A 14,144-nucleotide genomic window follows, 5' to 3' on the forward strand; every position below is an offset into this window, starting at 1 on the left:
TACAACATGGAACGCGCTAAATGCCTTAAAGATGGGTTATCACGAAAACTTTTATTTGTTTTTTGATGGATTTGAATCTTTTCAAAATTGTTAACGCTTTCTATTTACATATAGTCGACTTAGTTTTGTATTTATGAATTTTTAAAATCCGCCTCAACGAAAATCGACCGCAGTTCGGAAACGGCCTTTGATGACGTAGTACTTAGAACCCGTCCCAGAACGTATATTCTTCGCAAGTTCGCGAGTAGGTTCTTTATCGCATGGTTTCAAATAGATTGAAACAATAATTTAATGTCAAACAAAAATGCTAATGCATGGGAGGCTTTGACTACACGACAATCAAGCAATGACATTTTATATAATGAACGTACTGGTACTGACAGTCCGGTGATAGGCTTTGAATACCTGATTCTAGAGTCAGTTTTACCCCTTATTTCGTTTCTCGGCTGTTTGATGTAATATTCACTCAAATTATGATTCTATCAAGTCACAATGTTATATAAACCAACTTTGGACTGACATGGTTTATGCATTTCATGTTTTCATTAGCCATAGAACCACGTACCGTCAAATATCTGGAGTGTGGGACAATGATGAGCAGCTGCGAATATAAAAGTACTAGCGAGATGTACAATGGAGAGTTTTGAAATAAATAATGATTGAACTCAAATATATATATTGTGAAGATCTTGAGATCAGCAACACATGGTAAAAGTTGCAACTTGAGCGGCTGGGCAGTACAGATAGATAAATTTATCAAGAGAGTGATACCCTTACCAACTTTCATGACCTTTGACCGATGCTGCCAGTAACGTTTTTGAAGGGACGCTCGCTTCACCGTGCCGTTTCATAATTCGTCGTTCCCTTTCTCATCTGTCGTACTGTACTTTCTTCGTAGAGTGCGTTGTGTATAGGGGTTACCTCAACAGTATTTTTTTATATTATAGATAAAATACAGACTTTACCACCGCTAAGTATGCCGAAACATTGGAACTGCTTTGCGCTAACCGGACTTCGTGTCAAATTTAGTCAGCATCTAGATTTTGGTTTAGCTTGAAATTCAAACACTGACATACAATATTACGGCAAACCTACTCCAGTACAGTATTGGGACTCAACGAAACAATTGTACCTCAGATCATCCACCGCCCAACAACATGCGAATGTAAAGCAAAATCGCCGCGTCCCATCAAAAAGTGCTCCTGACAGCAGCCGACACGCTCCGTTGGTTCGTATGAAAGTTGGTAATGAAAACGTGGAATTCCAGTAAAGGTTTATTGTCTTGATGAAGAAGTAGACCTATTTCAAATTTTTATTCATTTCACATTATTACGCAACACATCATGTTGCATGCTGATCGATATGGATATCATCCTGAACTCGTGTATGCCAATTCTATAAATTTAACCTTTCCGTTGTTTTTGTTGTTCCTCAACAACAAATACATTTGTTGTGATTGCCGTGGTCGGTAGTTATAATTCTGAAACAAGGCTGGAAAAGTCTGCTTTGGCAATTGTGTAATTAACTGATGTGTAAATGTTGGTGACAAACAGCATCATGAAATTATGGGATGACGATATTTAGCAGTATTAATTTAAGGGAAGTATTTCCTTTTTTTTATTTCGCTAAGAGGTAGTACAATTCATAGAGGATTGCCTACAGCAGTTTATTTGAACAACTAAATAAATGAAACAATACAAGTATTTAGCCACACACTGCTTGTTTTTGAACTATTTTTCAATTTCGTAGATTATGTGCGCAATTCCTTGAAAATGCCCCTTAAACCTACTTCAAAAATAATACGAGGGATGAGCAAATTATAGATGTTGTTATACATGAGAAGAAATCAATTAAAGGTCAAGTAAGAATGAAATGTTAGCATATTATTATTTCAAGCATCAAACTAAGCAACAAACTCACCCCTATAACGTGCTGCCCAGGGCGGCTGCCCGTATGGCCTCCGCATAGACACTCCCCTGGATACATGTTACACGCAACTTTAAAATGTGCCCTTTCCCAATCCTCTGTTTCAAAGCTGCTTATGATGATAATTTAATGTCTCACGTCGCAGATCAGACCAAGTTATATTCAGTACGAAAAGTCGGACTTATGATTTAAACAAAGCACAGGAAAATAGAATGCATCTGACACCTGAGAGAAATATTTTCAGTCGCTTATGTAATTATGGTGTAAATCGGTATAAAATCTCCTGCGGTTATGTTATTGCGATGACAATTCTTGTGTGTCGAATGAGACAAGAAGTTTGTAGTAGGACACGGTTTGGATTTTGTACGAAATACACAGCACACAGAGAAGATTCTCCTACATAATGGCGTACAAGTTTTCGACCTGGTCGTTTGACAAAATGGGGAGTGGGTGGAATTGCATAAAAAAAACTCTAGAAGTTTATGCGTGAAAGCAAGGTATGAGTCAGAAAAGAAAAAATATTATGTTGGTGATAAATATTGCTATGCGCTTAATTTTTAAAATTGCGAATATGGCTGGGCATTTCAAATCGAATAGTAAATTTTTGGAATCAGTCCAAACGTAAATGTCGAATCTCCGCCATCTTTTTTACTCATTCCCCAAAGATCGAGGTGCATCCGTCATATTTGCAATGCAATAGTTTCACATGAGCCTAGTTTAACACATATATATGAGCCACAGTAGAGATCAATCTGAAAGGAATTACATGAACGATGTTTGGAGAGTATATAGCAAACATAGAAAGTGTATATTTTTATGATATGCCGTCGTCCTTGGGTCGATTTTAAACTGCGTGCATAGGGATGCAGGAAAGATGAGCCATTTTTTATATAATTAGTTATATCTGCTCAATCGTTCGTAGCAAGTTGAAGACGCTCATACCATCAGAGGGTCATTACCTCTGCTATATTACAGTTATGTCTCTTTAAATCTTGCATGTTGAGGAGATTTGTGCATATACCATTGATGAGAGTTGAGCCGCCACATGCACAATGGCACGGAATGTTGGTTGTTATCGGGAGAGGATCATTCACAAAGGTGAGATGCAAATACTTCAGTATCGGTACCGTGAGGCAACTGGACAAATTTAGCTTAGCTAACCCTAAATAGGAGTCAATACATCTATAATCCCATTTATTTTTGTCAGTCAATACAGAATGAAACAAAATATACCACCGAAGCATTCCTATTGCACCTTGGTAGCGCCTAGAAATCGAAAAGAAACGTTTATTCTTAAGCTGAAATAGCGTATGGCAGAGTATGTGAAAATCAAAGATTCTATCATCGAGGTCACAAGAGAACGTGAACTGAGTGCGACGTGAAGTTCCAACAATGCTAGGGATTGGTAATTTTCTTGCAATGTTTTTCTTCGAACAAAGTGATTCATCTTCGACATCCAGAATAAAGCTAGTTCGGTCATTTACGATTAAAACCCGGCGGAGGAACACTCCTTCCAACTCTTCTCCATCGAAAGCATCAACTCTTGCGACGTAGTGAACAATTCGAGATTTTCCAATAATCTTGACTATATGACAAAATCGCCTTCGACAATATTAGGATCTTCTTTCTCTGAGTCATCAGTATCATCGCACAATATCTTCTCTTCAGATTCAAGTCGCTCGAAGAGGTGCTACATCCGGGTGATGCTACCCTCACTCTAACTGTTTCCTTGTTTGCAAAGAGCATTTTTTTTGCCCGACCGTAGTTCTTTGCTGTATTTATTTCTAGCCTAGCAACTGATTTCGCTGCTATTTCATCTCTAACTCTTGTGTCTGTCAAAATGTTCGTGCTACCTTTTTTCCTATTGGAAGCTTTCATTTTCCTTGGCCCTGCTTCCGGTGAAGGTAGCAAATCACCTGGAGACACACAGGAAGTCTTCGTGTTGCTAGTCTGCTCTGCTCTAGTCAAGCCAATATTGCTCCCAACGCCAGCTGCTGATTGAATTGTGTTATCTTTTTGGCTCGTGGGAGTTTCGGGATTTCTCTGTAAACCTGACACGTTTTCAACATTGCCTACTGCCGAGCAAACTGGATTTTCTGTAACTGAAGATGGCGCATATTTCTCAACCGAGAATACGTTGCTGTTGAAAGGCAAAATTCCAGTGCTGTGGAAGCCAGCTAGGATATTTCGCGGTACAAATGCGTAGATGTGAGCTTCGTTCACCAATTGAGCAATATCGTATATAGACACAGTCGTACCCGGATTGGACCTGATCCAATTATCCATCGCGCGCACGTAGGCTCTTTCGTATGGTTCATAAATAGTCTTGTCTATGGACCTGATCCAATTATCCATCGCGCGCACGTAGGCTCTTTCGTATGGTTCATAAATAGTCTTGTCTAAAGGCTGGAGTTTGTGGAATGTGTGTGGAGGAATGGTCAACACCACAACTCCGCTCGCCTTTGACTTGTCAACAGCTGTCAGTAAAACGTGGGCCTCGTGATTGTCTAGGATGAGCAATACCTTTCGGTCGGGCATACAGCGTGTATGCTTAATGAAGTGATCGAGATAGTTGACAAACGTTCCCTCGTTAATCTAACCTGAACTGATGGCCGCAGCGTCAGATCCCAGTGGTGCACCTGGTATGAAGTAATTACGATAGTTCACACAAGGAAATATCATGTAAGGGGGAATAAATCCACCAGCAGCGTTGATCGCATTAACTACGGTTATCGGCTCACCTCTTTCAACCGATGCGACAGAACCGATCTGCTTAACCCCTCTTTTCGTAACAATGCTTTCAGGCTTTTGCACCGTATGGCACCGTCGACCCTGTTTCGTCGACGTCATATATATACGTCTTGTGCTTCGAATTTGTGTTGGTCCATTACTTTGGCAATGTTTTTCTAAAACTGCCCCACTGTATGACAATTAAACGCCGTTGCTCTGGCTAACGAAGTAGCTTCTGGACTTCGAATTGCAAGGTTATTGCGTGCTTTCAATCCAAGCCAAAACCCTTGACCAGCTTTTTTGTTGATTTTCCAGTTTTCTGGCACATCAACATCGTTTCTTTCTGCAAACTCATACGCCAAACATCTACATTTATCTTTGGACAGGTCATGGTATAGTTTGCAAGTGTTTTGATGTGACTAGCTAGTTCAGATGTGTACTAGCCAGTTCAAAAATGTAATGAGAAATATTCAATGCAGGAGCGTTGAGCCACAGAGCAACTCTCCTGGTGACCGATAGATCAATCCTCCCATGATTGGCCATCTTCCCATTTGAGCTCCGCTACTGCCGAATGACTGCTTGACGTGCGCGGCAATAGACTCCATTAGAGCATCACAGCATAGACTACAGAATGACACAATGTGACTAACCCACGACCTGTAATAGCATTAATAGTAAACATATTAATTGCGACCATGAAATCCACTTTTTGCTGCGATTGCGGCCTTTTCATTAACTTTTTTCCACCGGAGCTACAGAACGTCTGCTTCTCACAGGCAAATATAAAGTAATGACATAACCTACCAACAGAGGGCGCGCGAGCATTCTATTACCAATGCATGTTGTTAATTCTGGGAGTGGAACAATTCTCCTCGTGGCTCAAGTCACCCGCATCTCCTCTATGTGGGAAATCATTAGAAGAATCAATTGAATTTGTGCACATTTCAGTCTCTTATTGCAAAATCTCAACCAATATCTAGAAAAGAACTAGTACGACAATCGTTATCAATGTCTGATCAAGACTGTTCGATAGGTTTCAATCTAGCGATATAAAGTCATGGATATTACAAGCGTTTCTATAGATTTTGACATTTTCTATTGATATAAATATCTGAAAAAGCGGATTTTGCTCGTTGTGTGGACAAGTATAGCAAACAATTATGCTCGGAGAAGGGAAGAAACTGGTTTAAAATGTTTTTACATGAACTAAAAAAGGAGCTTTTTTTCGGGTCTCAGGAAATCTGTAGCCCATTTCGTTGTTAAATTTAATATTGTTATTGTTTATTATCAGTAGTTTTATTGTGGTACTGGGGCTTGCAAGAAATTTGCTTTTCACATTTCTTTCATGATGTTGTTCTCAAACAACGTAATACCATAAACCTTTTTAACGTGTACAGACAGATTCATTATTCGGGAAAATATAAGTCCGATAATTAGATTTGATTACTAATCTTACTCAAATCAGTGAGACCTCTGATGCTGCATTACCGCTGATAAATATTTTACATTGGTTTTATATTTTGTAATTTTCAAAGAAATACACCAACTACTTACTGGTTTCATCTTTTAGGCTACACCAGTTACGAGATTTGATAAAGTTCATAACTGAGAACAGAGATTCAAAAACATATGTAGATGAAGACATGGAGACTGGAGAGTAATGCGATTGCAAAGTTTTTAAGACGCAAAAATCGGGAATGGCATCCCAATCACGCAATAGTTCGTTTTCTGTACTTCCCTCTTGTATTCCCTTCCCTAATCGCTTATATTTAATTCGAAGTCATTTTATAACAGTAAGTTAGCAAGTAACTCTAATCAACATGAGCTGTACAACTTCATAAATCAAGCAGAAATGAAGAAAAAGGGGGGCACAGACGAACTATATTACGTAAGAATGTAGCCAAATGAATGCTGCGCTCTTCTCGACAAAATTTCTCGAGAGCTCACTCATTTGTTACGTCATAACATATTTTTTTGTGTCCATATGTCATGAAAGGACAAAAGGAGTTTAAATAAATAACAGATTGTTAACAAACGATATATATAACATGAATAAGCGAACACCGAGTTTCATCAGATAATTAAGAATCTTGAAATTTTTCATCTGAAGAAGAATGATCTCGTTTCTGAGGCCTCGCTCGCGTGCCGAATAAATTGACGTGCCAGGGGTTGCTCACCCCTGACCTAGTCGATAGCAAGAAATCTCTCATACACGTTTTGAATGATTTATAATTACCAATCAATTATAATCCATGTTTTGCTGCTATTTTGAATAGAACGTGTTATTTATAAGTAAATGGATATCGGTTTTTATATTTTGTGGATTCGAAAATCTCGTAATTCTCTACTTTGTAATTTTGATTTGAAAATGAAAACATAAGACATCCCCCGAAAATAAGCCCTAGTGTTATTTTTAAGAAGAAATTTGAAATAAGACCCAGTCTTATTTTCGGGGAAACACGGTAGCTTTTCCATGTTCTGTGACGATCCATGCTTCCAATCTCAACGTGGATCGGCTAACAAGCGGTAGCGAAACCGCAACAATTGATTTTTCTAGGTTCCATTACATTTGAACCTACGACAATTGCACCCAGTGATTTCCCTACACCCCCCCTATAGGGGGTGAACACCCCCCCTGAAATTTCAAACACCCCCCCTAATTTTGAGGTGCGATTCCACACTGTATTTCCTAACTCAAGTATAATTGTATTCAAATATAACGACTATGGCCTATTTATCAGTGTAGATGAGAGGTTCTAAACCGCAGTCTGCGGGCCAATTACGGCTGGCGTGACGATTTAAAATGGCCCGCCGAACTTGAGTGAAATAGTTTAATCCTTCATGTGGTACCTTTTGAGTTTTAGATACCGTCTATTGTTACATCATTATCACAGTTTAAGCACGTTTATTTCGTAACAATTGAATTATACCGGTATCTTATGTATACGTATGAGTATTAGGATTACACACTGCAGTATTTTAGATATCAGCCGTATATTAGGAAAGCTTAAAGATTTCACAAAACGAAAACTAGGCACTGAAAACAGACGTTTTTTATATGAATGACAGCGTTTTTATTTCTTTATTGAAAAGAATCAAACTTCAGCGATTTGTCTTCTTACCAAAAAATATTTCAGTTCTGAAGGAATACAACATTATGATCAGTTGACGCGCGTATTTCAAAATTTAATTCATTGCTTAATTCATACAAAAGTCAAACAAACATGTTCCGAAAAAATGTGAAATGTGTAACAAAACAAGCCATAAGTAGCCATTCATACAATGCCAGATGAGCAAGTAACTTCATTAGTCACTATCAGTTGCAAATTACTTGTTGAAACGTAGTAGTATATATTTACGGTTGAAAGCCGTGCTTGTTTTCTATTTCCCGGGAATTCTATCAGCTAAATATTATAATTTTTGATTTCATTACATAACAAACTGCGATGCCAGGTGTATCTAAAATCAAGCATAGAGCCTATTTTGGTGCCTATTTCTCAAAATTTTCTCAGGGCGATTGAGCGCGGCCTGAACCCCAGCCGTGACGTCCCGTACTTTTCCTCGCTCCCCTTTTATGGCCCTACAATTTTATTCTGCTGTGGATTTTTGCTCGCCGTCAATCAACTTAGGGGCTCATTTAGATCGTTTCTTAAATACATACCATTTTTTTAAGAATACAAATAGCCTAGTTTTATCTGTAATAGCAAATTATTCACCACCCCCTAAATTTCGAAACACCCCCCCCCCCCTAAAAAGAAAAGCTGGGGAACATACTGATTGCACCTATGGGAATTTCTTTATTTACGAATATTTGAAACCATACAAACCCAAACCCATGGATATTAGCATCCTCATATAGATTGAATCCGCAGATAAACGGATGCAAATGTATGGGTTCTAATGTACGGTCACTTATCAGCGTGTGTGGAGAAACAAGTCACTATGTCATATAGCACAATCCCGCATATAATAGTACCTACCTATACCTACTACCCATCATTATCAGCAATGTCTGTGGTTGTACTTTACCAGAAAGGCAATAACCATTCTTGGTCCTAGTGCAGAATCTATATTTGAATGACTCATTTGAAAAAGAAAAAAAACACATTCAGCATACAGAAAAGCATAAATACATATATGAAAGAGAATATTTAATGTTCAGCTGAAATCTTTAAATTATTAAAATCTTGTCAATAATTTTTGAAGAGATAAAGTGTGTTATCACGTACTACCGAGTAGAACGGTACCATGTTAAAATACTGTTTGATCAAGAGAATTTATGTAAAAAATATGTATCAGTGTCATTTGATAAATATAAAGTCATACATATTTGAAGCTAAATTTAAAATGTGACTTAGAAATCATTTTAATTATGTGTATTGGCTGAACAGTAGTTTCATAAACCAACAATGTAGATCAAATCAGCAAAGCAGAAATTAATTCATCAATATGTGCAGAAATATCATTGAGATGAATTTTACAACAAAATCATCAAAATAAAATATATTACTTTGATTCATTATGTAGTATATACAATATAAGTAATAAAAACACAGCAGATAAGTATTAAATATGAAACAGAATGGAAATGTGGTCAATATTAATGTGGTTCTAAAGTCTTAAACCTTACCTAAAACCTAAGATTTACATGTTTACTTTACTGTAATATATTTAAATATTCATTTGGTGTGATGAGTTTCAATGCCAAAAATCCATACAGAAAGTAACATGAACAGCCATTCCAAGAGAAAAATGCCCAATCAGTTCATGTTAGGAAACCAGTGCTTGCGCAAACTTTTATGTCAGGAATTATATGCTATTATGCTTAAAATATAAACAAGACTCAAAAATTATCACACATACAGTACAATTATTAATAAAGAATTACTATATATATATCAAGAGAGGGGAACTGTTTATGTGCACCAAGCATCAAAAAATAGATTTGATCAATAAAGAAATAAGCACTATGACAATGTATAAACATTTACAAGTTTTGTGCAATGTTAAAATGCGATAATCCAAAAAAGCAGCAAAGTTGTTAAAAAAATTATGAATTCATTCAGAAAAGATAATAAACTTAATTAGTGCTACATTCAAATACTATGCAATACAAAAAAAAAGAATCCAAGTCTATCATGGCAATGTGGCAAGAAAACATGAGATACTAATCATGATATTCAACGTCCAACAATCTCGCCCTTTCCTTTTTCCATATGAAGTCTTGCTGCTACAGCTGTTATAAGAGCGGCACCTTTGCCACTGCCATCATATGAAAGAGCAAACTTAACATTGATGCCACGACCCTCAGTTAACTGGCCAACTTTATGAGCCATGTTCTTGGCAAAGGTTGGATGTTTTCTGTACACAGTTCCATCAACTCCAACAGTAAACTCCAATTCTTCCTTTTCGGGATAATTTGCCCTGATTTTGCGTGCAATGGCAGCAATGCCTGCAGCACAAAGATAGGCAGCTCTTGTAGACACTGCCTCACATACATATTCAACAATTTCACAATCAGAATGAAGAGCACCAAGGCCCAAGTTATGCAAGATGTTTTGCAATGCAGTGTAACCATTGGGCACATTTCTTTCAATTTGTGAGACAAATGCAGTTTCAAATTTCCCATGCGTCTTCAATGATTCCGAAGCAACACCATCGAATAAAACTTTATCTTCAGTCAGTTTGCATAACACAAGTCGCACAAGTTCACCCATATACATTCCACTGATCATTTTTTCATACAGTTGTTTTCCCTTGTTGAGAGATGCGCAATCGACCTCTCTATCATAACCATTTCTAATAATGTCCAGTGCTCCATCATCACCAAAAGCACCCCATTCCATGTTGATGCACATATCACCTTCATCTCCAGGCAGTAATTCTACATTCTTCATTTTTTCCATGTAACAACAATTACTACCAGTGCCAACAATAAGACCAGCCATACAGTCTCGAATGTCGTAAGCGCAGCTCATGAGGGTCCCCACAGTATCATTAACCACCGCTATTATAGCAACTTTGATATCCCCTCGTCGGTCTATAGCTTCACGCAACAAGGACACCACATCCATACCTTCTACACCTTCAGCACTGAAACCTTTGGTCCAAGATATCAATCTTGCTGTGTCAATTCTGTCTTGTTGACATGGGAATGAAAATGTGAAACCAACTGGCAGTTTAACATGCTTCATATTAAGTCTTGTCAAAAATTCTGCCATGCACTGTGCAATGTGATCAAAAAGTTTTTCACCAGACCCTGTAATAACTTCTTCAGGCATCTTATATATTTGACTGTCCATTTCAGGTTTTTCACCATGTTCAAGTTTCACCAGCAGAACCCTAAAATTCGTCCCACCTAAGTCTAGGGCAAGAAAAGTTCCATTTTCTGAACCGTCTGCCAGAGCCTGAACGAAAGATGGCAGCATTTTTACTTTGGCAGACTCATTGGTGTCTTTTCCCAGGCCTTTCACCATTTCCTCTTCCATTTGTTTAGTTATTTGTTCCAAAGTATCGTCAGAAAGGTAAAAATCTTCCATTGACTGTTTGACATGGAATATCACTGATGGAGTTCGTTGAAAAGCGGAATTAAAGTCCATCTTCGTAGCTTTTGGTTCAGCCATTTTATTCGATTTCTTGCTCATAAGTATAAGTTTTCAAGAATTAAGTGATTCAAAGTTTGATTTAAGTTCGCAGATACACTATCAACTGCTGTTAAAGGACCAGCAGTAGTCTACAGTAATTCAATCTTCAAATGCTTCAACTAACCGCGCATCAACGTGCGCCAGTATACAGTAGATACGAAATACACAAACTGCTCTGAGACTTGACGATTATAAGCATTGAAAGTCACAAGATAGACGAGGAACATAAAAGAAACGGACGAGCTGTGAGCAAAAGGAGAAAAACACGTCCGAGATAAGAGATATCAATGCCCATTCCGATTTACCTTTTACTACATACATTGTGCCGAACTCTTCTCATTTCTTTTGAACCAATAGCAAGACAGTTACGTGTTCTACGCCTGAGGATTGGATAACATTGTGGGCGTGCGCTTAGGGTGGTGAGTTTACGATATTGCGAAAATCTTCACAGAAAAAAGAACAAGGGGCCTATATGAATATGTCATCGAGTATAACGTATTGCGCAAACCTGGTGAGTAAAATTAGACCGAAAAGGTCGTCAGATTCGAATTATATGCAACCTTTGTGACGTAGGTAGCATATACATAACCATCGCGTCAAAATGAAAGTTATTTGCATGACGTCATTTTTTACTCAAGCAGACGCAACGTGACAAACTGAACGAACAGAAACCTCGTCGCCAATCGATCAGAAGCGTCTCGAAAATACTCGCTTCCGATTTATTGAGATACTGGGATAGGATTTACATATTTATCCAGGCGGAGAGGAAAGCCGATAAAACGACAAACCACGGCCTCTCGTCCGGTTACAAGTTAAGTTTATTTTTTTCAACCAGTAAAAGCAATCATATAATTATAGACTACAATATTCAAAAAAGAGGTAATCATATATTTTTTCTGGGAAAGGGAAGTCGCGGAGAACCAAAGCGGGTTATCGCGCAGCGACACCCAAGGTTTTTATATCTAGTTAAAAAGATCAGGTAATTTATTTAAGGAACTGCTGTTATTGGCGGTGAGTACAAAATGGTTTTGCGAATTATATAACTGAAATATCTATCTGAAATAGAAATAGATAATTACCAGTCCAATACAAATTTATTTCGATCTTTGGTATCCAACACAGAACACATAAAATAAGGGGTTCCATTACATTTGAACCCACGTAAATTTGAACCCGCGACAATTGCACCTGTATGCTATTGCACCTATGGAATTTTTTTTTGTTTTACGGATATTTGAACCCATACTAACCCTAACCCATGGGTTTTAGCACCCTCATATAGATTGAACCCGCGGATATACACATGGGTTCAAATGTACGGTCACCAAAATAAGGAGCATAGGCAATGACGACGGAAAGATCGGGAATAAAAATACCAACAGGAACAACAACATAACGAGAATATCGGTCGGAGACCGAAGACTTATCGATCGAAACTGCGGTTTCGAGTCATGACTCTATATTGACACAGCGTGTCCCAGCGTTAATTAATTAATAACTCATTAATATAATCATGGCTTCTGGTCCGAGATATGATGAATGCGCATGCAAAATTTGGAGTAGATTCAACCTTGCCTTCTTGAAATATCGCGTTTATCTAACAAACATACAGACAGACAATACCTATCAGCATACTTACCGATCTCAAGATCGATAAGTAGAAAACGATTCACAGGTCCATTTCGTGTCCAATACTAGCATCAGTCTATCACAGCGAGTTCTATGGTACTGTCTTGTTTCATTAAATAAAGTTTCAACAGCCACTACTAATCATTTTCGTGACATCGCCGAAACAAAATTGCGGAGGCGTTTGAGTGGTTCCCATATCTTAGAAAACTAATTGTTAAAATTATGGAAATACTCGCCAGATGCGATTCCCAATGACATTTAAAATCTTATCTCTTACTGAATATTTAAACCCCTTCAATGTTACAGAAATTCATGTTAACACCAAGGGTCTATCTATGTCGACTACCTAATAGAAAACACATCGGATAGTGTTCTGAATGCTAAGTTCCTAATAGTATATTCTGACAAAATTCAATTGAGAATTATGACATGCTATACGACATAAGGGTGCGAATCTGGTTTTGCCTAGTTCACACAAACGAAGATCAGGTACAGCGCAATATCGGATTAGTTCAAGTTTTCAAGATCAATACACTTGTTTAGGGCAATTTGTCTTATTTTGCCATACGGAAACAAAAATTTATTTCAAAAGAACTTCGGTATCACATGTCAACTTGGAGTAATTCTCAATGTTCCGAGAACAAAGAAGTTTGAGAAACATTGGTGTATCGTGTGATTATATGAATCAAAGGATTGATGGGATAAGAGTTCGAACCCTCGACTTAAAAAAAATGACAATTATATGCTTTATAAAAGGCATACAGATATCTATACATATTCATGTACTGTACGGTATACGGTTACATCCATTTATATGTCTTATTATGACCCTGCATTGAAACAATATCGAATCATGATATCACTTTCATGAAACTCCTTCTGTGATTGCCCAATCAATCGACATGGTCCTATTTGGTTTTCAGAAATAATAAAACGAGAATATCAGTTGGAGACCGAAGACTTATCGATCGAAGATTAGGGGATCCCCCAAAACAGCGCTCTTACTCCATAGTGACACCGTGTGTCCTGTCACTAATTAATCAACAACTCGCTAATTATACGACATAATTCATCAAAAATCAATAGGCTACTGATCCGAGCTATGATGAATGCACATGCAAAATTTGGAGCAGATTCAACCTCGCTTTCGTGAGATATCGCGTGCATCTAACGGACAGACAAATACCTATCAACATACTTACCGATTAAAATCGA

At 37.8% G+C, this 14,144-nt stretch overlaps 2 protein-coding genes across 2 annotated transcripts in view; one reads left to right on the top strand and one right to left on the bottom strand.

Annotated features, from left to right (window-relative positions):
- Positions 1–14,144, top strand: part of LOC120338032 (complement component C9-like) — a 90,153-nt gene that overhangs the window by 13,639 nt on the left and 62,370 nt on the right. The gene's annotated exons all lie outside the window — the stretch shown is intronic.
- Positions 8,710–11,755, bottom strand: LOC120337555 (hexokinase-4-like). Its single transcript, XM_039405379.2, has one exon. It carries the CDS (start codon positions 11,298–11,300, stop codon positions 9,837–9,839), a length of 1,464 nt encoding a protein of 487 aa, XP_039261313.2. The 5' UTR covers positions 11,301–11,755; the 3' UTR covers positions 8,710–9,836.

The sequence above is a fragment of the Styela clava genome, chromosome 10, assembly GCF_964204865.1.
Source record: "Styela clava chromosome 10, kaStyClav1.hap1.2, whole genome shotgun sequence".
Taxonomy (NCBI): domain Eukaryota; kingdom Metazoa; phylum Chordata; class Ascidiacea; order Stolidobranchia; family Styelidae; genus Styela; species Styela clava.